Raw genomic sequence first — 21,848 nt, 5'->3', positions numbered from 1 at the left:
TGGATTAGAGGCTTAAATGTTAGAAATAAAACCATAAAAACCCTAGAAGAAAACCGAGGCAATACCATTCAGGACATAGGCATGGGCAAGAACTTCATGTCTAAAACACCAAAAGCAATGGCAACAAAAGCCAAAATTGACAAATGGGATCTAATTAAACTAAAGAGCTTCTGCACAGCTAAATAAATGACCATCAGAGTGAACAGGCAACCTAGAGAATGGGAGAAAATTTTTGCAATCTACTCATCTGAAAAAAGGCTAATATCCAGAACCTACAAAGAACTCAAACAAATTTGCAAGAAAAAAACAAACAACCCCATCAAAAAATGGGCAAAGGATATGAACAGACACTTCTCAAAAGAAGACATTTATGCAGCCATCAGGCACATGAAAAAATGCTCATCATCACTAGCCATGGTGAAATGCAAATCAAAACCACAATGAGATACCATCTCACACCAGTTAGAATGGCAATCATTAAAAAGTCAGGAAACAACAGGTGCTGGAGAGGATATGGAGAAATAGGAACACTTTACACTGTTGGTGGGACTGTAAACTAGTTCAACCATTGTGGAAAACAGTGCAGCAATTCCTCAAGGATCTAGAACTAGAAATACCAGTTGACCCAGCCATCCCATTACTGGGCATATACCCAAAGGAATATAAATCATGCTGCTATAAAGACACATGCACACTTATGTTTATTGTGGCACTATTCACAATAGCAAAGACTTGGAACCAACCCAAATGTCCATCAGTGACAGACTGGATTAAGAAAATGTGGCACATATACACCATGGAATACTATGCAGCCATAAAAAAGGATGAGTTCATGTCCTTTGTAGGGACATGGATGCAGCTGGAAACCATCATTCTCAGCAAACTATCACAAGAACAGAAAACCAAACACTGCATGTTCTCACTCATAGGTGGGAATTGAACAATGAGATCACTGGGACACAAGAAGCGGAACATCACACACCGGGCCTGTTGTGGAGTCGGGGGAGGGGGGAGGGATAGCATTAGGATATATACCTAATGTAAATGGCGAGTTAATGGGTACAGCACCCCAAGATGGCACATGTATACATATGTAACAAACCTGTGTGTTGTGCACATGTACCCTAGAACATAAAGTATAATAAAAAAATACGTGAACCCCCCAAAAAAGAAGTATATCATCATAACACTTGCCCATGTTTCAGATAACTTTGTTATTAGAGATGAAATATTAATGCAAAGTCAAAAAAATAAAATAAAATTATTTTAAAAAAAGAAATGCCAAAGTGAAAGAAAAAAAGGATGTTAATGAGCAATAAAAAAAATCATCTGAAGGTACAAAACTCACTGGTAATGTAAATACACAGAAAAAACCCCAGCATATTATAACTCTGTAACTGGCATGTAAACTAGTCTCATCTTAAATAGAAAGACTAAAAGATGAACCAATCAAAAATAATAAGTACGACAACTTTTCAAGACATAGATAGTATATAAGATAAATAGAAACAACAAAAAGTTAAAAAGTGGGAGATGAAGTTAAGGTATAGAGTCTTTATTAGTTTTCCGTTTGCTTGTTTGATTTTTTAGGCTAACAGTGTTAAGTTGTTACCAGTTCAAAATAATGGGAGATAAGATAGTATTTGCAAATCTCGTGGTAACTTCAAACCAAAAAACATACAACAGATACACAAAAAATAAAAAGGAAGAAACTAAATCATATCACCAGTGAAAAATCACCTTCACTAAAACGAAGACAGGAATGAAAAAAAAGAAGGAAGACTACAAACAACCAGAAAACAACAAAATGGCAGGAATAAATCCTTACTTATCTATGATAACATTGAATGTAAATGGACTAAGCTTTTCGATTAAAAGACACAGAGTGGCTGAATAGATTTAAAACAAACAACAAACAAAAAACAAGACCCAATGATCTGTTACCTACAAGAAATACAGTTCACCTATAAAGACAAGCATAGACTGAAAATAAAGGGTGGAAAAAGATATTTCATGCTAATGAAAAGCAAAAAAGAGCAGTAGTAGTTATAATTACGTCAGACAAAATAGTTTTCAAAAATTATAAGAAGAGACAAAGAGGATTACTATATAATGATAAAGGGGCCAATTCAGCAAGAGGATATAACAATTTGAAATATATATATATATGTATACACACACACACACAAAAAAAAAAAACATTGGAGCATCCAAGAACATAATGCAAATATTATTAGAGCTCAAAAGAGAGACATGGGCCCCAATACAATAATAGCTGGAGACTTCAACATCCCACCTTCAGCACTGGATATATCTTCCGGATAGAAAATTAACAACTAAACATCGAACTTAATCTGCACTATTGACCAAATGGACCTAATAGATATTTACAGAACATTATATCTAATGGCTATAGAAAACACATTCTTCTCCTCAGTACATCAATCATTCTAAAGGATAGACCATATGTTAGTTCATGAAACAAGCCTTAAAACACTTAAAAATTTAAATAAAATCAAGCATCTCCTCTAAACACGTTGGAATAAAACTAGAAATCAATAACAAGAGGAATTTTGGAAACTATACATATACATAGGAATCAAACAATATGCTTCTGAATGATCAGTGGGTCAATGAAGAAATTAAGAAGAACATTGAAAAATGTCTTGAAACAAATGACAATTGAAACACATCACACCAAAACCTATGGGATACACAAAAGCAGGGAAGTTTATAACTGTAAGTGCCTACTGCAAAAAAGAAGAAAAACTTCAAGTAAATAACCAAATGATGTATATTAAAGAACTACAAAAGCAAACTAAACTCAAAATTTGAAGAAGAAAATAAATAATAAGGATTAGAGCAGAAATACATGAAATTGAAATGAAGAAAACAATACGAAAGATCAATGAAATTAAAAGTTGTTTTTTTGAAAAGTTAAATAAATTTGACAAACCTTTAACCAGACTAGCTAAGAAAAAAAGAGAGGTGATCCAAATAAATAAAAGCAGAGATGAAAAAGGAAACATTAGTACTAATACTGCAGAACTTCAAAGGATTATTAGTTGCTATTATGAGCAACTAGACACCTGCAAATTTGAAAATCTAGAAGAAAAGGATAAAGTTCTAGACACATACAACCTATCAAGATTGAACCATGAAGAAACCCAATTCCTGAACAATTACTTGAACCAATAACTTGACTGTTATTTGACTAGTAACATGTAACGAGATCAAAGTGGTAATAAAAAGTCCCATAGCAAGGAAAAGCCTGAGACATGATGGCTTCACTGCTGAATTCTACCAAATATTTAAAAACTAATACCAATCCTACTCAAACTATCCTGAAACAGAGAGAAGGGGATACTTCCAAATTCATTCTATGAGATCAGTATTACCCTGATACCAAAACCAGACAAAGACATGAAAGAAAGAAAAAGAAGAAAGAAAGAGGGAGGGAGAGAGGATGGAAGGGAAGGAAGGAAGGAAGGAAGGAAGGAAGGAAGGAAGGAAGGAAGGAAGGAAGGAAGGAAGGAAGGAAGGAAGGGAGGGAGGGAGGGAGGGAGGGAGGGAGGAAGGGAGGGAGGGAGGGAGACTAAAGATCAATGTCCCTGATATTGATGAAAAAATCTTCAACAAAACACTAGCAAACTGAATTTAATGACACATTAAAAGGATTATTCATCATTACCATGTGGGATTTATCCCAGGAATGTACACATGGTTCAACACATGCAAATCAATCAACATAATATATTGTATCAATAGAATGGAAGACAAAAACCATATAATCATTTTGATTAACGCTGAAAAAGCATTGTTAAAATTCAACATCACTTCATCATAAAAAAACTCTCAAAAAACTGGACACAGATGGAATATACCTCAACATAATTAGAGCCATATACAACAGATCACAGCTACTATCATATTGAATGGGGAAAAACTGAAAGCTTTTCCTCTAAGATATGAAACACAACAAAGATGCCTACTTTCACCACTGTTACTCAACATAGTACTGGAAGCCATAGCTAGAGCAATCAGACAAGAGAAAGAAAGGGCATACAAATTGGAAAGAAAGAAGTTAAATTATCCTTGTTTGTAGATGATATGACCATATATATATATATATACACACATACACACACTTTTTTTTTTTTTTTTTTTTTTTTTTTTTTTGAGATGGAGTCTCGCTCTGTCCCCCACACTGGAGTGCAGTGGTGCGATCTCGGCTCACTGCAAGCTCCACCTCCCGGGTTCATGCCATTTTCCTGCCTTAGCATCCTGAGTAGCTGGGACTACAGGTGCCCGCCACCGCGCCCGGCTAATTTTTTGTATTTTTAGTAGAGACAGGGTTTCACCGTGGTCTCGATCTCCTGACCTTGTGATCTGCCCATCTCGGCCTCCCAAAGTGCTGGGGACCTTATATTTTAAAAAACCTAAAGACTCCACCAAAAAACTATTAGAACTGATAAATTCAGTAAAGCTTCAGGATACAAAATCAACGTACAAAAATCCGTAGCATTTCTATATGCCAACAGCAAACAGTCTGAAAAAGAAATTTAAAAAGGAATCCCATTTACAATAGCTGCAAATGAAATAAGATACCTAGAAATTAATCAAAGAAGTGAAAGATCTCTACAATGAAAATTATAAAACATTGATGCAAGAAATTGAAGAGGACACAAAAAAGAAAAATATTCCATGTTTGTGGATTGCAAGAATCAATATTTTTAAAATGTCCATACTACCCAGAGCAATGTACAGATTCAATGCAATCCTTATCAAAATACCAACAACATTCTTCAAAGAAATAGAAAAAAGAATCCTAAAATTTATATAGAACCACAAAAGATCCAGAATAGCCAAAGCTATCCTGAACAAAAAGAACAAAACTAGAGGAATTACATTATGTTACTTCAAACTATACTACAGACCTGTAGTAATCAAACAGTATGGTACTGGCATAAAAACAGACCTATAGACCAATGGAACAAAATAGAGAACCCCGAAACAAGTCCAGGCATCTACAGTAAGCTCATTTTGACAAAGGTGCCAAGAACACACCTTGGGGGGAAAGACAGTCTTTTCAATAAATGGTGCTGGGAAAACTGATATCCATATGCAGAAGAATAAAACTAGACCCTTATTTCTCACTATATACAAAAATCAAACAAAAATGGAGTAAAGACTAATATCTTAAGACTAATATCTAAGACCTCAAAATATGAAGCTAAAAGAAAACATTGGGAAAACTCTCCCAGACACTGGAGTGGGCAAAGATTTCTTGAGTTATACCCCACAAGCACAGGCAACTAAAGCAAATATGGGCAAATGGGAGCACACCAAGTTAAAAGCTTCTCCACACCAAAGGAAACAAACAAAGTGAAGAGATAACCCACAGAATGGGAGAAAATATTTGCAAACTACCCATCTCACAAGGGATTAGTAATCAGAATATATAAGGAGTTCAAATGACTCTATAGAAAAAAATTTCTAATAATCTGATTCTAAAGTGGGCAAAAGATTTGAATACATATTTCTCAAAAGAAGACATACAAATGGCAAACAGGTTTATGAAAAGGTGATCACTGATCATCAGAGAAACGCAAGCTGAAACTACACTGAGATATCATCTCACCCAAGTTAAAATGGCTTTTATCCAAAAGACAGGCAATAACAAATGCTGGTGAGGATGTAGAGAAAAGGGAACCCTAGTACACTGTTGGTGGTAATGTAAATTAGTACAATCACTATGGAGAACAGTTTGGAGGTTCCTCAAAAAACTAAAAATAGAGCTACCATATGATCCAGCAATTTAACTGCTAGGTATATACCCAAAGGAAAAGAAATCAATATATTGAAGAGGTATCAGCACTTCCATGTTTCTCACCGCACTGTTCACAATAGCCAAGATTTGGAAGCAAACTAAGAGTCCAACAACAGATGAAAGGATAAAGAAAAAGCGGTAAATATACACAATGGAGTACTATTCAGCTATAAAGAAGAATGAGATCCAATCATTTGCAATAGCATAGAAGGAACTAACGATTGTTATGTTAAGTGAAATAAGTCGGGCACAGAAAGACAAATTTGACATATTGTTACATATTTGTGGGATCTAAAAGTTAAAACAACTGAACTCATAGAGATGGAGAGTAGAAGAATGATTACCAGAGTCTGGGAAGGGTTGTAGGGGGTTAGGGGGAAGTGAGAATGGCTAATGGGTACCAAAAAAAAAAAAAATGAATGAATGAATGAATACGACCTAGTATTTGATAGCACAACAGTGTGTCTTATAGTCAATGATAATCTAATTGTACATTTTATAATAACTAAAAGAGAATAATTGGATTGTTTGTAACACAAAGGATACATGCTTGGGTGATGGATACCCCATTTACCCTGATGTGATTGTTATACACTGCATACTGTATCAAATTATCTCATGTACCCCATAAGTATATATACTTACTATGTACCCAGTACAATAAATAACTTTTTAAAAGACAATATTTTTCATTTTTTCTTTGTAGTATTTAATATAAAAACAGATTGATGAAAATGAAAAGAAAAATTAAGAGTCAAAGAATGTTATTAATCAGAATGAATATCTCCTTGCCCACCTTTTCTACAATTAAGTAAATGGGCATAGCAATGGATCATCACCATACTATTAATTAAGGTCCCATCTCTTTATGGTATCAGACAATAGACATAGTAGCAAAAATAGTGAAATATTCAAGAGTTGTGGTTACAGTTAAATGGGAAGAGTAATAATTTCCTGTTGAAGGACTTTACAATTTGGTTTATCTGCCTATGGATAAGAAGCTAAATGTGTACATGCATGATTTTGTATCACAGGATCCTGTGTTTAAATATGAGCCCTTCACATTACCCATAATCCATTGCCACCCTCATCATTATTCTCTATCCCTTTTCTTCACAACCCAAAGTTTCCATCCCAGTTGAATATATTCTAAAGCAAGTCCCTGCCTAACTTACCAACCATTTCTCCCCACAAGACTCCCCTTCCACGCTAACCATGATTAATGTCTCTCTCTCCTTTTCATTTATTATTTAATGAGCAACAAATATATGGAAAATCGTGTGTTGGCAGCTGATAAGGAATGGAGATAAATAAGATACATTTCCCAGCTTTAAGGAGTTTACCAACCAATAGAAGAAATGAGCATCTGAACATATGCATTATAATACAAGAAAAAATACACATAAATTGCTGTGAAAATATTGAATAAAGAATGACAGATTCTAACTGTGGTGGGAGGAGGCTTTATGGAGGATGTAGCATGCAAGCTGCAATCTAAAGAATGAGTGGGATTTCCATAGACAGAAAAATTGGGGAGGGCATTCCAGATTGAGAGAACAGCTTGAGCAAAGGCAAGAAGGTGAGAAATTGCTTGGTGGATTCTGTTGTGCTAGAAGATTACAATGAAACCAAACAAAGACAGCTTGTGTAGGGCTTCAAATCCCTGTCAAGGAGACTGAATGCCTAAACTACTCTGTAGTTAGTAAGAGCTAACAAAAAATTTTGAGGCGAATGGCATGAATTAGACCTGCATTTTAGGAAGATAATTCTAGCAGCACTAAGAAAGTTCTATGGTTTGAATCTCCCAAAGCTCATGTGTTGAAAACTTAATCCCGGCCAGGCACAGAGGCTCATGCCTGTAATCCCAGCACTTTGGGAGGCCGAGGCTGGCGGATCACGAGGTCAGATCGAGACCATCCTGGCTAACACAGTGAAACCCTGTCTCTAACAAAAATACAAAAAAACACAAAAATTAGCCGGGCATGGTGGTGGGTGCCTGTAGTCCCAGCTACTCGGGAGGTTGAGGCAGGAGAATGGTGTGAACCTGGGAGGTGGAGCTTGCAGTGAGCGGAGATCGTGCCACTACACTCCAGCCTGGGTGACAGACCGAGACTCCATCTCAAAAAAAAAACAAAAACAAAAAAAAATTAATCCCTAATGCAGCTGTGTTGAGAGACACTACCTTTAAGAGGTGATTAGCTCATGTGGTCTTCGGCCTCAGAAATGGATTAATGCCATTATCACAGGCGTGGCTTTGTTTTCTCAGGAGCAGGATCTTCATAAAAAGACGAGTTGAGCCCACTTCCCCTTCTCTCTCTCATGAGTTCTCTTACCCTCCCACCTTCTGCCATGGGATGATGCAGCAAGAAAGTCTTCACAGGATGCTGGCCCCTTGATCTTAGGCTTTCCCGCCTTCAGAACCATGAGCCAAATAAATTTCTGTTTATTATAAATGATATAGTCTCAGGTATTTTGTTACAGCAACACAAAACAGACTAAGACAGAAAGGAAGACTCAAAAGGCAAAAAACGTAGAGATGAGGTATGTTCCATATGTCCTAAACTGAAGTCATCATCTTCTCCCTTAAATCTGACTCTTACCATGTATTTCTTACTCCAATAAGGGTACACCTGTCCTCCAATTTACCTAAGCTATAAACCTTGGGGTCAGCTTTGTCCCCTTCGTGCTCTCCGACTTCTTTTTCTTCCTCTTGCTCTTTGGATAGTTAATCCATCAAAGAGCTCTGTTTATCTGCCAAATATTTTTCTGACTCCTGTCTTTTCCACTCTTAATATCCTTGTGCTGGTTCTTAGCATCCTCACCAGGTGGACCACAGTAGTTTTCTGTCTAGAAAAAAATGCTCTTGTGTAGAAGACTGAAAACGTATTCTGAAGCTCAGAAGAAATCTCATGATGAGACTTGTTGGAGCAAAGATATTTGAAGACAGTGGAGAGGGTGGTAACACCATGGAAGCAACAGCACCAGCAACAATAGCAACAACAAAGGCACCAATGACAGAACCTTAGGAGATGGCTTTCATAGGGAGATTTTAATGTCAACACAGGAGAAAGAGAAGAAACAGAGAAGTCGGAGACAAGCACAACATTGCTAGAGAACCCAGTGGTAGAGAGACTTTTATGTGAAATCGTACAGAAGGATGAGTAGAGTCAGGCTGAATCTCATAGCCTTCATCAATTTGATGGCCATTGGTGATCTTTAAGGATGTAGATTCAATGACAGGTTAGGAGTGGAAGCTAAATTCCAGTAGGTTAAAGAATGAGTAGATGGTGAGATGCTGGCAACAAAGAGAAAAGTCTACCCTTGTATTGAGTTTAGTATTGAAAGAAATAAAGTTAATGCAGCCAGGCATGGTGGCTCATGTCTGTAATCTCAGCACTTTGGGAGGCTGAGGCAGGTGAACCACTTGAAGTCAGGAGTTTGAGACCACCCTAGCCAACATGGTGAAGCCCAGTCTCTACTAACAACAACAACAACAATTAGCCAGGCATGGTGGCAGGTGCCTGTAATCCCAGCTACTCAGGAGACTAGGCAGGAGAATCATTTGAACCTGGGAGGTGGAGGTTGCAGTGAGCTGAGATTGAGCCACTGCATGCCAGCCTGGGTGATAGAGTGAGACTCTGTCTTTTAAAAAAAAAAAAAAAGAAGAGAGAGAGAGAGAGAAAAAAAGAAAGTTAATGCATCCTAGTTCTCACCAAAAGACCCCAAATCTTACCTTCTCTCTCAGGGAAATCTAACCTTTTCCCACTCCCTACTTCACATTCCTTTGAAGAAAAGTAAACTAGTGGCATTATAATCTCCAGCCACACTCCAAACCAATTTTCCATATCTTTTTTTTATCAAGTCATCCTTTGAAGTGTAGGCCATCCATCTTCATACCATCCCTACTATTGCTGCTCACCAGAACCAGTTTCTGTTAGCCAAACATACCCACAGGAAAAGAAGGCTACACAGATAAAATTTAGTACCTCTTCTCCGAAACGCAAAGAGTCCAAAAAAGTTTTAAAATAAAAAAAGGTCAAGGGATGAAAAGTCGCCCTACCCCTCACCCCTCTGCTGTGGCAAGGGTTATAAAATAAGTATTCTAGTCTGGAAAAATGAAGGATTAGAAGGGAATGTGATCAGCCTCTAAGAAAACATGATGGATATGGCCAGAGAACCCCAGACTCAGCCACCAAATTCCAGAATATTACAGCTAAAAGGTAAACCTTGAAGCTTCAAAGAGATTGTTTATGTTGGAGCCCTGGTCTCTGTTACCCTGACAAACTATCCTTTTCTGATGCATTGCAAGCCTGACTTTTGTGAGGAGGAGGGGATCTCAAATTCTAGGCTGGACACCGCATTAGCCGTGGAGACGGCTGCAGCTCCATAATCCTCCCCACGCTCACTGCAACCTCACTAACGGGAAAAAAAATCACCCTCATCAGATAGAATAGGAGGAAAGGTACCAGGTTTTATGAGATAGAAATGAAATAATCTGTTTTTTATTAACTATCACGAGAAAATTATTAGTTCATGCCAGAATCACAAATATAAACAGTATCATATTGAAAGCATTTACTCTGAAGGAGACCATCTGGCAAAGCCTTGCAGACCACACTTTGAGAGGCAGAGCACGTGTCGCCATGGTGGGCTCTTCCATTAAAGCGGGAAATCCAGAAGAAGTGAAAATTTAAGGGTTTTGAGGGGAGTACTTTGCCGTAATGACATCTGCTAGATATTTGTCACATGTTCTCTAGGGGTGGATCTGCTTTTACAAATGCTGTTTTATGAAAACCTATATTTTCAAAACAAGGGGTGGTTATTATTCAGAATCCCTCTCTTTAAAAATGGATTTTTCCTTGGGCACTGAATTTCAGAAGGGTATTTATATAATGTATAGAGCATTAACTGTTTAACATAAAGGTTGGAGAAAAGATGAAGGGGACTGTAGGAAACCCGATGATTTAGGAGCCACAATTAATTACAGATTCACCAAAAATGGAAAATATGTCATTTGAAATTACAAAGTAAATGCATCGTTCTTTTTTTGTAAAATGCAGTTTTGAAAACCTCACGTCACTTTTTTTTTTTTTTTTTCCTGAAAGGGAGAGAGAGCTATAATTTGGAAAGCATTTCACCCTCTCTGGATACAGATAGAGCCCTAGTTACATACAAAGTGAAGGAAACTTTATATTCCAGAAAAGAAGAAATGCTGATGGCAACTCAAAGAAACGCCCGACTCCCTTGAAGATCCACGTGAATGGTTTTCACCTGGCTGGCTTCCAATGTCAGCAGACTTTGAACTTAGGTTTGTTTGCATCTTCTGCCTTCATTTGCTCAGAGCTGCTATTGCTGGTTGAATATCAGTTCCACGTTGAGCCTTTCCCAGATCTCTCTCCTCTAGGTCACACTGCAATCCCGCTTACTCAGGCAAAGACTATGCATATCTCAAAATCTAGTAAGAGTAGCAGCATCTAACAACTAGGAGCTCAGTAGTTGTCAGGGGTGTTGGGCTGCAGCAACTCAATCTCTACCTTTTAGTCAGGAGAGTAATTCAGATTATACACGCTGCATATGTTTACTGTCTCGTTATATCAAACACTTTAGTGTGGATATTAGAAGTAGAGGGAAAAGCTCTCAAGTAATTCAAATCTCCTGGGAGAATTTGGACTCTCAATAATTATTCTATTGTCCTTACACTTTTAAAAGTTTAACAACTGTTTTTAGTGCTTTCTAAAAGGTAATACATGCACACGATAAAATAAAAGGCAATTCAATGATTATGTTTCAAGAAGAGAGTGAAAAGTCATAATACGATTTTGTTTGTATCTCCTGCCTTCATTTGCTCAGAGATGCTATGGTTGGTTGAATATAAATTTGTGTTTGAGCCTTTCCCAAATCTTGCTCCTCTGCCACACATAACTCCTATGGGTGGACTAAGACAATCTATGGGATGAATTCCTCAGTCAGGAGTAGTCAACTTCTGGGGAGGTAAGCAGAGCTTCGCGTTCTGGATCTTAAGCTAAGAGTCCGAACCTGCTATAACTTTGGTCACTGTACAGTCTTTTCTGACCAAATCTACAATCTATACATGACAACCCATCTGGTGAGAAATTAGATTACTAAATGAGCGGACAAAGTATTTGTGTATGCTTCTTATAATCTATTAGCCATAAAAGAAAGTGGTTAGGTAGGTAGATGACCAATGAGTAAGAGAAAAAGAGTTATAGAGAAACAGCAAGACTTTAGAGCATCTAACTCCATTTCATTTTGTAAAAGAATCTTTCATTATGTGAAAAGAAACTGTAGCCTGGACAGCGTGAGGGAAGGGAAGGGACAAGGACAGAATGAAAAAAGGTTATTTGCCTAATCATTAAAAAAAACTCATTGCTGGCCAGGGGCAGTGGCTCACACCAGTAATCCCAGGACTCTGGGAGGCCAAGGCGGACAGATTCCTTGAGCCCAAAAGTTTGAGACCATTCTGGGCAACATGGTGAAACCCCATCTCTACCAAAAATACAAAAAATTAGTTGGGTGTTGTGGTGCATACCTGTGGTTCCAGCTACTCGGGAGGCTGAGGTGGGAGGATCACTTAAGCCCAGGAGACAAAGGTGGCAGTGAGCTGAGATCATACCACTGCACTCCAGCCGGAGTGACAGAGCAAGACCCTATCTCAAAATAATAATTGATTATGTAATTCATATTAATTCAAAGTAGTCTTATGGTTCAGTCTTCTGGTTTAGTATCAAATCACAGATCCAACAGTCCCACAAAAAAAAATATAATTAACAACAATTTGAGTCTTAGTTTCTTCGTAAAACACCAGAGGGGAGTGCGTGTGTGTATATATATATACACACATGTGTATGTGTGTGTGTGTGTGTATATATATATATATTTTTTTCTAGATAGAGTCTCGCTCTGTTGCCCAGGCTGAAGTGCAATGGTGCAATCTCAGCTTACTGCAACCTCCACCTCCCAGGTTCAAGCAATCCTCCTGCCTCAGCCTCCTGAATAGCTGGGATTACAGGCGCCCGCCACCATGCCTGAGTAATTTTTGTATTTTTAATAGAGACGGAGTTTCACCATATTGGTCAGGCTAGGCTCGAACTCCTGACCTCAGGTGATCCACCTGCCTAGGCCTCCCAAAGTGCTGGGATTATAGGCGTAAACCACTGAGTCCTGCTGGGAGTATATTTAAAATCTTCTTTACACATTTTTCTCTACAAGGATGTGCTCCAGCAGGAACCAACTAACAATGAATCTCTCCAAGTCTTATTCTCTTGCTGTCTCTATTAATCCCTTAAAATTCCTCCCAACACTCAGGCCGCACAGTTTCTTTCCTCTCTTCCTCAGCACTTTACTATATAGATGAAGTTACCCTTTCTGGTTTCTGCCCCATATCTTAGAACCTCAACACTCAGATTGAAAGAGCCTATCATTACCAAGCAGGATAAATTTTAAAAATAAATTCATACATAGCGATATCAAAACGAAACTGCAGAGCATCGAGGTGAAAAACACAATCGTAAAAGGTACAAGAGGATACAGAGGATTACCTACGAAGGAGTGAGAGTCAGATCAAAAGGGTACTGCTCATCAACCAAAGCAGTCTCAAGAAAATAATGGAATAGCTTAGAAATGTTCAGGAAAAATCTATTTGAACTTAGAGTTCTATAACAAGTCAAGCTAACATGCAGAGAGAGAGAGAGAGCAAAATACCTTCTCAGACACACCAGCCCTTAGAAAAATGTATTACCCACTCTGATGGAGAAGGGAGGAAAAGCAAAAGAAAATCCACCAAAGATGTGCTCCAGCAGGAAGAAAAATGAATCCAAAAGGCAATCATGGGCTATAAGCAGTAAAGGAGAATGCATTCACGTTTTATTTTTGTAATTAGAAAGTAATCTTTTTCCAAAGGTTGGGGAGAAAAGATACTGATAATTATTTATGTTTATTTCTATTCCATTTTACCTTTGCATAATATGTCACTATAGTTTACAAAGTGCTTTCCTATAAATTTCCAGTAGCCAGAATCACAGGACCTACAAAAATGTTTTAAGAGGGCTATGTTAGGACAAATATTAATTCCAATAAAACTTGGAAATGTGATCTCTGAGTCTAGTAAGATATTTCTTGCCATGGACACTGGCTGGCTTCTACAATCATTATGATGACAACATCACTGGGTTTAAGAAGGATTGATGAACATGAAATTTAGCAGACTTCTTTTTTTCTTTTAACTCTGCTACCAAGTTGAACTAGATTATGGACTGGTAGAGAAGGAGAAAAATGGAGGGAAGAACTATAATAGTTCAGATGGGCTGATGCGTTCAAAAGGAACTCACGAGATGTTCAGGTTCTGAGGTTTATGAACTAGACAGGACTCTCGCCACCAGGGTGTGTCAGGCAGGCCACTACGCTGCCCAGGAGGCCTTCTAATGACAGATCCTAGGTTCCCCAAAGGCGCCTGTTGAGAGGCTCATGGTGCTACTGCCTATGTCATAGGCCATGAATTTAGGGCTTGGAATCTCTCACTTGAACTTTTTTACACCATCCCTGATGTGTGCCAGAAAAAGAGCAGCTGCCAAAAAGCAGACATTTTCCTGTCTCTAAAAATAAAACACTGGCAAAGCTTCAGGCTCCTGTGCCAAGACCTGGCCCTTCCCAGGATAAACAATAGATCGCCAAGCCGATCGGAGAGCAAATACTGAGTCCTGAAGTATGTCTAAGTCCAGCCTGAAATGCCTAGGTCAAGGCATGTGCACTCGAAAGCCAGGAAGCCAGAGAAGGCCCTCCCTCCTCTGCAGCTGATGGAGGGCAGCTGTTGCACCCAGCCATGGACGAGGTGTGGCTGAGTGGAGGCCTCAGGTTACACCCAGACCTTGACCCAGCTGAGGTCATAGAGTCCCTATCAGGTCCCGCCCCTAGAGCCCTGGAGTGCATGGTGACAGATCTGAGGGCCTGTGAGATCCTGTCCGGAGAAAGCTCCCTGGGAAGGGAAGAGTTTCAAAAGCATCCCTCTACATTCGTCACTCAGGGCTGTGCTCGTCACCTGTCAAAACCCCTAATGCCCAGCTGAGAGCCCTCACCTGCTAGATACAGGACAGCAAAACCTCCTGAATACAGGAATGCTATAGTAACAGCGTTCCCACTCTAATTGCCTCCCAATTCATCAAATCCTTCTACAGCACGTGTTCAAGCCCCTGTGCCTTATCATTAGGGTTCAAACCTTCCAGACCACAGCTTGGCTTTTTGGGGACTTAAGAAGGCTAAGAGGGGGTTAGGGGAGGAGAGGGCCTAAATATAGCAAATATTTGCAGGCATAATCACTCCATAAACATGCTTCAGTGGAACAGAGTGTAGGGCCGACCCAGATGACAGATGTCACTCACCCAAGTGTCACATCATAAATAAAATTGAATGAGCCCATTCTCTCGCAGAACCAGAGTGACGCCTGTTCCCACTATAAATATTTATGAAGTCATCGTCCTTAAAAGACTTTATTTTTCCAGGTAAGTAGACTTTAAGGAAAAAGTTAAGCAGAGCTTTGCCTGCAATTATGGAATAGTCACCATAGCTTTTCAATGGATAGTCCATGGAAAGGAAAAGAAAAAGAGAAAGAAGATAAGGAAACACAAGAGCCTGTTCCATGGAGCTTCTGCACAGAGATCTCATTTATGCCAGTCAAAGTTCATTCTCATTCAAAAAGTGACAGCCTTCTCTGGGAAGAAGAAACCAGAAGCAGAAACCAGAAGAAGCCCTATCAGTCCCGTTTCACCCAGGCCTGTGTAATGAAGGGGGCGCAAACAGATTCTTGTCACCCAAATTCCAACCCCTCCCACCACCTCTGCTAGGAGAGACATTCTCCTTTGCATTCTCTCTCTCTCAGTCTGTCTCTTAGTAACAGAAAAAATGTACACCTCACCCCATTACTATGCTCATTTGAAAAGAATTCTCAGAATGTGAGGATGTGTGTCTGGGTGGCTCTCTGGGTGTTTATGCAAAGTCTACTACTTTTGCCCATAGTTACTCTTCCTGATTGCATGAGGAATGGCACCTCGAAAACCTTACTGGCATCTGACAAGCTTTTCCTGTGCTCCATGCACTCAGGAGGAGCAAACACCTCCTCCGGGCTTAGGAGCACTCAAACAGTCCCCTTCTCCAAGGCACTGTGGCAGTCCAGCGACCTGGAACTCTCAAGCCATTGTCTCCACTACAATACATGCTAATTTTCATGTCATGTTGCAACTTCCATGTTACTCATCTCCTGACTGCACCAAAGCTCTCGCCCAAGTCCATCAAGCCTGTTTCTTTCCCAGGGATGGCCTTCTGCCTGGGCTCTCTTCCCCTCCAAACTCCGGGGTGGCCCCTGCTTTATCAGACTGAACTGGCTCTGGAGCTCTAGGAGAAAAGTTGATGATCATCTTGCTTTAGCCTCCGGGAAGTCTTGCTCCACAAAGAACAAGAGTCTCTGGTTTTGTGAGTCACAGGCTGCCTTGACCATGCCTATCTGGGGAGGCCAGGGCTGCCATGTATGGTCTGTGCTCCGTGCCACCCACCTCTCGCTGTCAGCCCAAGCCCTTTGCCAGGACAGCCTGAGTCATAAAACTCAGCACATTCCTCAAGGGTTGGATAGTCTTTCCTTGTTATTACTTTGCTTTTGTTTTATGCAGCACCTGGTTTCGTTTTAAAAACCCAAATAAAAATCACACGGGCAGGGCGGGAGTGGGGAAATAGGAAGAAAAGCAAAGGGCTCTAACTCCCCAAACAAGGAGGCACAGAGCAGGACAGAGACGGAACTGCAGCTGAGGGGCTGGGGAGAGCTAGGATGTGCCACTAATGAATTGATTTGACCACAATCTTCCTTGCTGTATATGATAAAGCACTTGATGCCCAGGTCTCTTCCCCACCCTCCCATCCCCAAATTTGGCTGCAGTACAGTACTCATCAGTCATGTGACCTTCCCGAAGCCCCTCCACTTTCTGAGTGTCCTCAATCAATGGACATACATCTCGGATGAATCCTAAAGAACATTCTAGTCACAACACTCTGAGTCTATGAACCTGCCGGTTCCCTTTTTCTTGGATACAAGCCCTAACTCACGTGTGAGGGAATATGTTTCCACAAGCAAACATTTGCTCTTTGCCTTTTGGGGATTAAGGAATGGGGGATAGACAAGCAAGAAGGTGTAGACCCCACCACACCAATGCTGCTGGTCAAATTGAACTTCTGCGGCCAGGTTACTGTTGCAACTCATCTGTAAAGCTGTTAAGACTTCAGTTTTAGAATTAAAACAGAATTGTAATCAGCTATCCCTTGCATATAGTAAAAAACAAATGATGAATTAATGATAACCATTACCTTAGAGAACTGTATTTTATTGGACCAGGAAAAGCCAGGAAGTTAAGAGATTAAAACCTGGATCATGAGGTACTAGACTCGGAACCTCAACAAAGGCCTTTCTCTCCTACTGCCTGAGATGTCTACCCGGGCTGGCCAGGGCAAAACTCCGGAGGTTCCTGAGTGGCTGCAAGGCTGCCTTTTCAACGCATGCTTTTGGAGAGCTTAATGGAAACCATACGAAGGTTGCCGGGAATCAGACCAGATGGCTCCCGGGGAATGTATTTAACCCAACCTAGGGCTAAGAGACAAAAATAATCACTAGGAGTTTGGGGGACGGGAGGCAGGGGCGGTGCTGCGACTTTTAATTGTATTTTCTATTCAACAAAAATCCTAAGAGAAGGACGGTCTTGGTAACTAGGAGTAAATGGAAGGGGGTGTGGGGGGCAGAAAACGGGGACTGGGGAGGAAGAGGGGGTAGGAGGTGGCTCCTTCAGTAAACCAAACACCGTTCTGCCTGTCCTCGGAAGTCGGCGGCTGCCGGGGCCCTTTGCGGGCCTGGACCGCAGCGGGCTCCTTCCCGCGCCCCGGGTCACCGCGCAGCCCCTGCCCCTCCCGGTCCCTCCTCCCGCGCGCTCCGCGAGGGCGACGAGGCGGGCGGTAGCGGGGAGAATCAGCAGGAGGAGGGTCGCGAAGAGAGGAGGAGGATCGTAGGCGGTGGAGGCGGCCCGTGGACTCTAGGGGAGGAGGATCCTGGAGAGAGCCAGAGGATCGCGGAGAGAGGAGGTGGGCCGTGCAGGAAGGAGAAGGCGACCGCTCCGGCGGGCCGGGAGGAGCGGGAAGAGGCGGACGGGGGAGGGGAGGGGCAGGCGGCGGGTGGGCGGGCCGTGGGCGCGGCTCCGGGGGCGCGGGCAGCCTACCGGGAGAGCCAGGGCGGGAGGGCCGCGACCCCGCCCCGACGGTCGAAGCCAATTCGCTTCCCGGCGGCGCCTTGCGCGGAGGAAAACCTGGCGGTGGAAGGCTCCGGCTCTGCTGGGTGACCGCTCTGAATACAAAGAACCCTTCTCACGCCCCTGCGCCCTTCCCCGGGGCTCCCAGATACAAGGGACAGGCTCTGTGACGCCGGAGCCCACGACGGTCGGGGCCGCAGCACCATTTCTGTGGTTCCTGTGGATAAATGTGGTCCCAAGTATTTATTTAAAAAGGAAAGTTTAGTAAAGATTATAACAAGTTTTGTCTCTCACCACCAATTAAAAAGGGAAAAAATTGAGAAATGAAGCCCATGGAATTGTCCCAGAAAGCCAACCTGCCAGGGTCCAGATGTTCCTGGGCAGGGGGGTGTTGGGGGGGCCCCATACCTCAAAGTTGTTTATTAAGCAAACTCCACGCCTCCAGCACTGTGGCTTCGTTTTCCAACTTAGTTAAATGGCGATGAGGGTCCTCCCCAGCCATAATCAGAGTATCGATCAGCTTCCGAACCCTCAGATGAGCCAACCTTGCTTTCAGAATCGCACCGTCCATGAAGCTGGAGAAAAATGGCCTGGTTGTCAACACTCGCTCATCTGCAAAGGTCACTTTTCCACAGAATTGGGAATTAAATGGTCTCTTCCAAACCAGACATCATTCATGAGCAGGAGATGGGATTGATCCTGCATTTTCTTCCATCTCTCTTAACCCTCCTGTTTAATATATTGTGTCTCTGTCAGGAAGGCCAGATTAATAAAGCGGGAGAGAAAAAGGGCAGGAACTCTTGCAATCCCTAACCGGCCCCCACTGCTTCTCTGGTAAGATTCTTTCCAGGTTTCCCTAATTCCTCTAGTCCCCGCATTCCTGGATGTGAATGCTCTGCTTTCCAGTTTCCATCAGGAACTTCTTCAAGATAGGACACAGGAATATAAATACTTAGAGAATGGTTACCAAAGGCACTACCCAGCAAGCAAGTACTTTCAAAACTAAGAATAGTGTTAATGATCGTTGAAAATTTCAATCTCTACTTATTGCTTTGATGCAGGAAATCGGGCATTTATATATCTCAGTGCTTGTTCTCCTTCAAAGTATAAAATTTAAAAATATTAAGATTTGCCTTGTCTCATAAATAAAAAGTCATGATTTATTATTTTTTTTTTTTTGTCAGGACTCTAGGTCCAAGGTTTTCCAAATATGCGCCGCATATTAATTGTGGGGTGTGTGTGTGTGCACGTGCATGTATTTTTAGTCTGTTATTGCACCACAAAAACAAGAGCAGGATGTAATGTCATTTATTTGTTGGGAATGGTTGACTTAAAAGCGGCTACTTTGAGTATAGAGAATTCCCTTTCTGGGAGGGGTTGGGGAAGAACCTTACAGAGAGAAGCAACTGTTCCCCCAGAACAGCTGCAGACACTGATTGGCAATGGAATTGCTTGGCACCAGTACAATTCCATGTAGGCAAGAGGGATTTATTTATTTAACAATAGTTAATGATTCTCCCAAGCAACTCCCAAGAGGCCAGCTTTCAGTAAATGTACTTTCAGGAAATCATCTACCCTTCCTAGAAGCAGGCATCAACCCTACAGTGAAGGGATGTCCCTGGTTGACCACACAATATAACTTTCAGGGGACCACACAGCTACAAATGCCCCCAAACAACTCCCTCCATAGTCTGCCACCGCACTGGCTTCCCATGTTTGAAATGCTCCCTGGGAACATTATCAGGTCCTAAGCAGAAAAGTCGAGAAAAACTGCACCATTTCTGGAAGACCATCATTAAAATAGACAAGTCGCCTGGGAACCAGCGCGGGTCATTCAACCCTCTCCCATTAGCGAAATGTATCAGATTTGCTAGTTAATGCCCAAAGACCAGCATTTCCAAAGTGAAATGTATGTATAACTGGTGGTTCTTGTGATACTGTTAGGTAGTACTTGCATAACATTTTTTACTTTAATGGTCAGAGTTTTTTTTTTTTTCCCCCCCTAACACACATAATGAGAATATCAAACCCATGGTATAATGAACATAATTACTTTGGATGAGCCTGAGTTTTTTTTAAGTTAAACAGAAATCTTAATAAAGTAATAGAATAGCAAAAATAGTTGTAACTTCTATGCAGAAACCAGTTTAGTTGTAACTTCTATGCAGAAACCAGTTTTTATTCTTTCTTTCAACTTACTCTCTAAGAGTCTCTGCTAGAAATTTAAGACATAAAAAGAATCCCATTTTAACAATCTGTTTAAAAGCCCTGGGTTTTGAGAAAGTCTAATCCGGAAGGAGAGAATCCCTGGTCTGGAGGGTCATTTCGGGGAAGCAGGGACGGTAGATGATGGGTGGCAGGACGGGCACATGGGGAGGGAAACTCCGGCCACTGGGCACCCAGGGTGGATACGCGGCAGGGCAGGACTATCGGAGAACTCCCTTTTTCACAACAGGCAGAACCCAGCAACTCACCGATGAAAATTCGGACAGTACAATAGAAATTCCAACTGCTGTAAGCCTCTTAAGGGCTTGTTTCCAAAACAGCTGTGGAGAGATCCACCCAAGAAACTATTCATGATGCTTTAAGAAAGACTTTATCTTATCAGAACAGCTCCGCTTTTTGCCTGATTGTAACTTAGGGAATACTTTTATACCAACTCTAAACATACACAGGCCACCACCCCTGCTGCCATGTAGAGACACTCAGAACCCCACTTCCTGACTCTCCCCCAGAGATCCACTGTTGTAGGGCAAGTAGAAAGATGCTTACATGCTTTAGGACACCTTTCCCTCGTCGACTGTAGTTTATCAGGGCCTCCTGTGCTAGCTTTTTAGGTCTTACACCTAGGGTGAAGAGATAGCCAATATATGAGTGTTTGTGATAAACAGAGTCTACCACAAGTGAAATTTCCTGACATTCCCAAACATTGTTTTAAATCAATAGATCCAAATCTTTACATATGCAGCCCCTGCCTCTGCCACCAGTATGAGTGGCAAATGCCTCTTGCATTTCTCCCTCCTGTTATTTCTGCATCCTACCTTTTGTATTGTTAGGAGAGATAAAATGATGTAACAATGTGGGTGCCAGGAGGAAGAAAGCAGAAACGCAAAAGGTGTGGAAATATCACATGAAGACCACTATTAAAATAAAGGCCAGAAAATGGATATAAAGTAGTAGTTTAGGATGGGACTTACAGTATTTTCCATAATTTGGAGGTGTTGGAAAACAATCACCAAAATCCCAAATTTGATGTGCCTATAAAAAAAAGAGATAGAAATAAATACCAACCACTTTCATAATAATAGAAATCTAATAAAATTCATTTTCCCAACATTGCTCCTCCCCACTCCTGCATTCAGAAAGCACTGATACCGCTGTCAAAAGCCACCACTGTGAGTGCAGTGTAGTTTCAGCCACTCAGAAGGCCAAGGCAGAAGATTGTTTAAGCCCAGGAGTTCAAGGCCAGCCTGGGCAACACAGCAAGACCCTGTCTCAAAAAAAAAAAAAGCCACCACTGTAATAACAAACAATAACAGTAAAATATAGACAAAAGAGTACAATTCTAATATGAGAATACCATATACAAATCAATTTAAAAAAGCTAAACACCCTAGTAGGAAAATGGACAAAGGAAATATACTATCATTATCATTCAAATATAATTATTCACGAATTTGTATTTGCAAATTCACCTACTTGCTAAAATGTATTTGTAAATTAAT

General features: G+C 40.9%; 2 protein-coding genes across 2 annotated transcripts in view; both read right to left on the bottom strand.

The window, feature by feature from the left end:
- C7H4orf51 (chromosome 7 C4orf51 homolog) overlaps positions 1-21,848 on the bottom strand; it is a 71,540-nt gene that overhangs the window by 11,759 nt on the left and 37,933 nt on the right. Inside the window, exons 4-6 of the mRNA XM_037992676.2 lie at positions 21,321-21,381; positions 20,896-20,969; positions 18,532-18,698 (exon numbers count right to left, since the gene is read on the bottom strand). Of these exons, the coding sequence (XP_037848604.2) occupies positions 18,591-18,698; positions 20,896-20,969; positions 21,321-21,381 (243 nt within the window). The 3' untranslated portion in view covers positions 18,532-18,590. The remainder of the gene's footprint in view (positions 1-18,531; positions 18,699-20,895; positions 20,970-21,320; positions 21,382-21,848) is intronic.
- Positions 21,224-21,848, bottom strand: part of MMAA (metabolism of cobalamin associated A) — a 98,938-nt gene continuing 98,313 nt past the window's right edge. The window contains exons 10-11 of the transcript XR_012093471.1: positions 21,499-21,613; positions 21,224-21,381 (exon numbers count right to left, since the gene is read on the bottom strand). The gene's annotated coding sequence lies outside the window, so the exon portion shown is untranslated. The remainder of the gene's footprint in view (positions 21,382-21,498; positions 21,614-21,848) is intronic.

The sequence above is a fragment of the Chlorocebus sabaeus genome, chromosome 7, assembly GCF_047675955.1.
Source record: "Chlorocebus sabaeus isolate Y175 chromosome 7, mChlSab1.0.hap1, whole genome shotgun sequence".
NCBI classification, from domain to species: Eukaryota; Metazoa; Chordata; class Mammalia; order Primates; family Cercopithecidae; genus Chlorocebus; species Chlorocebus sabaeus.
Note: the sequence above shows the minus strand (reverse complement) of the source record. Positions and strands in the feature narration are given on the sequence as shown.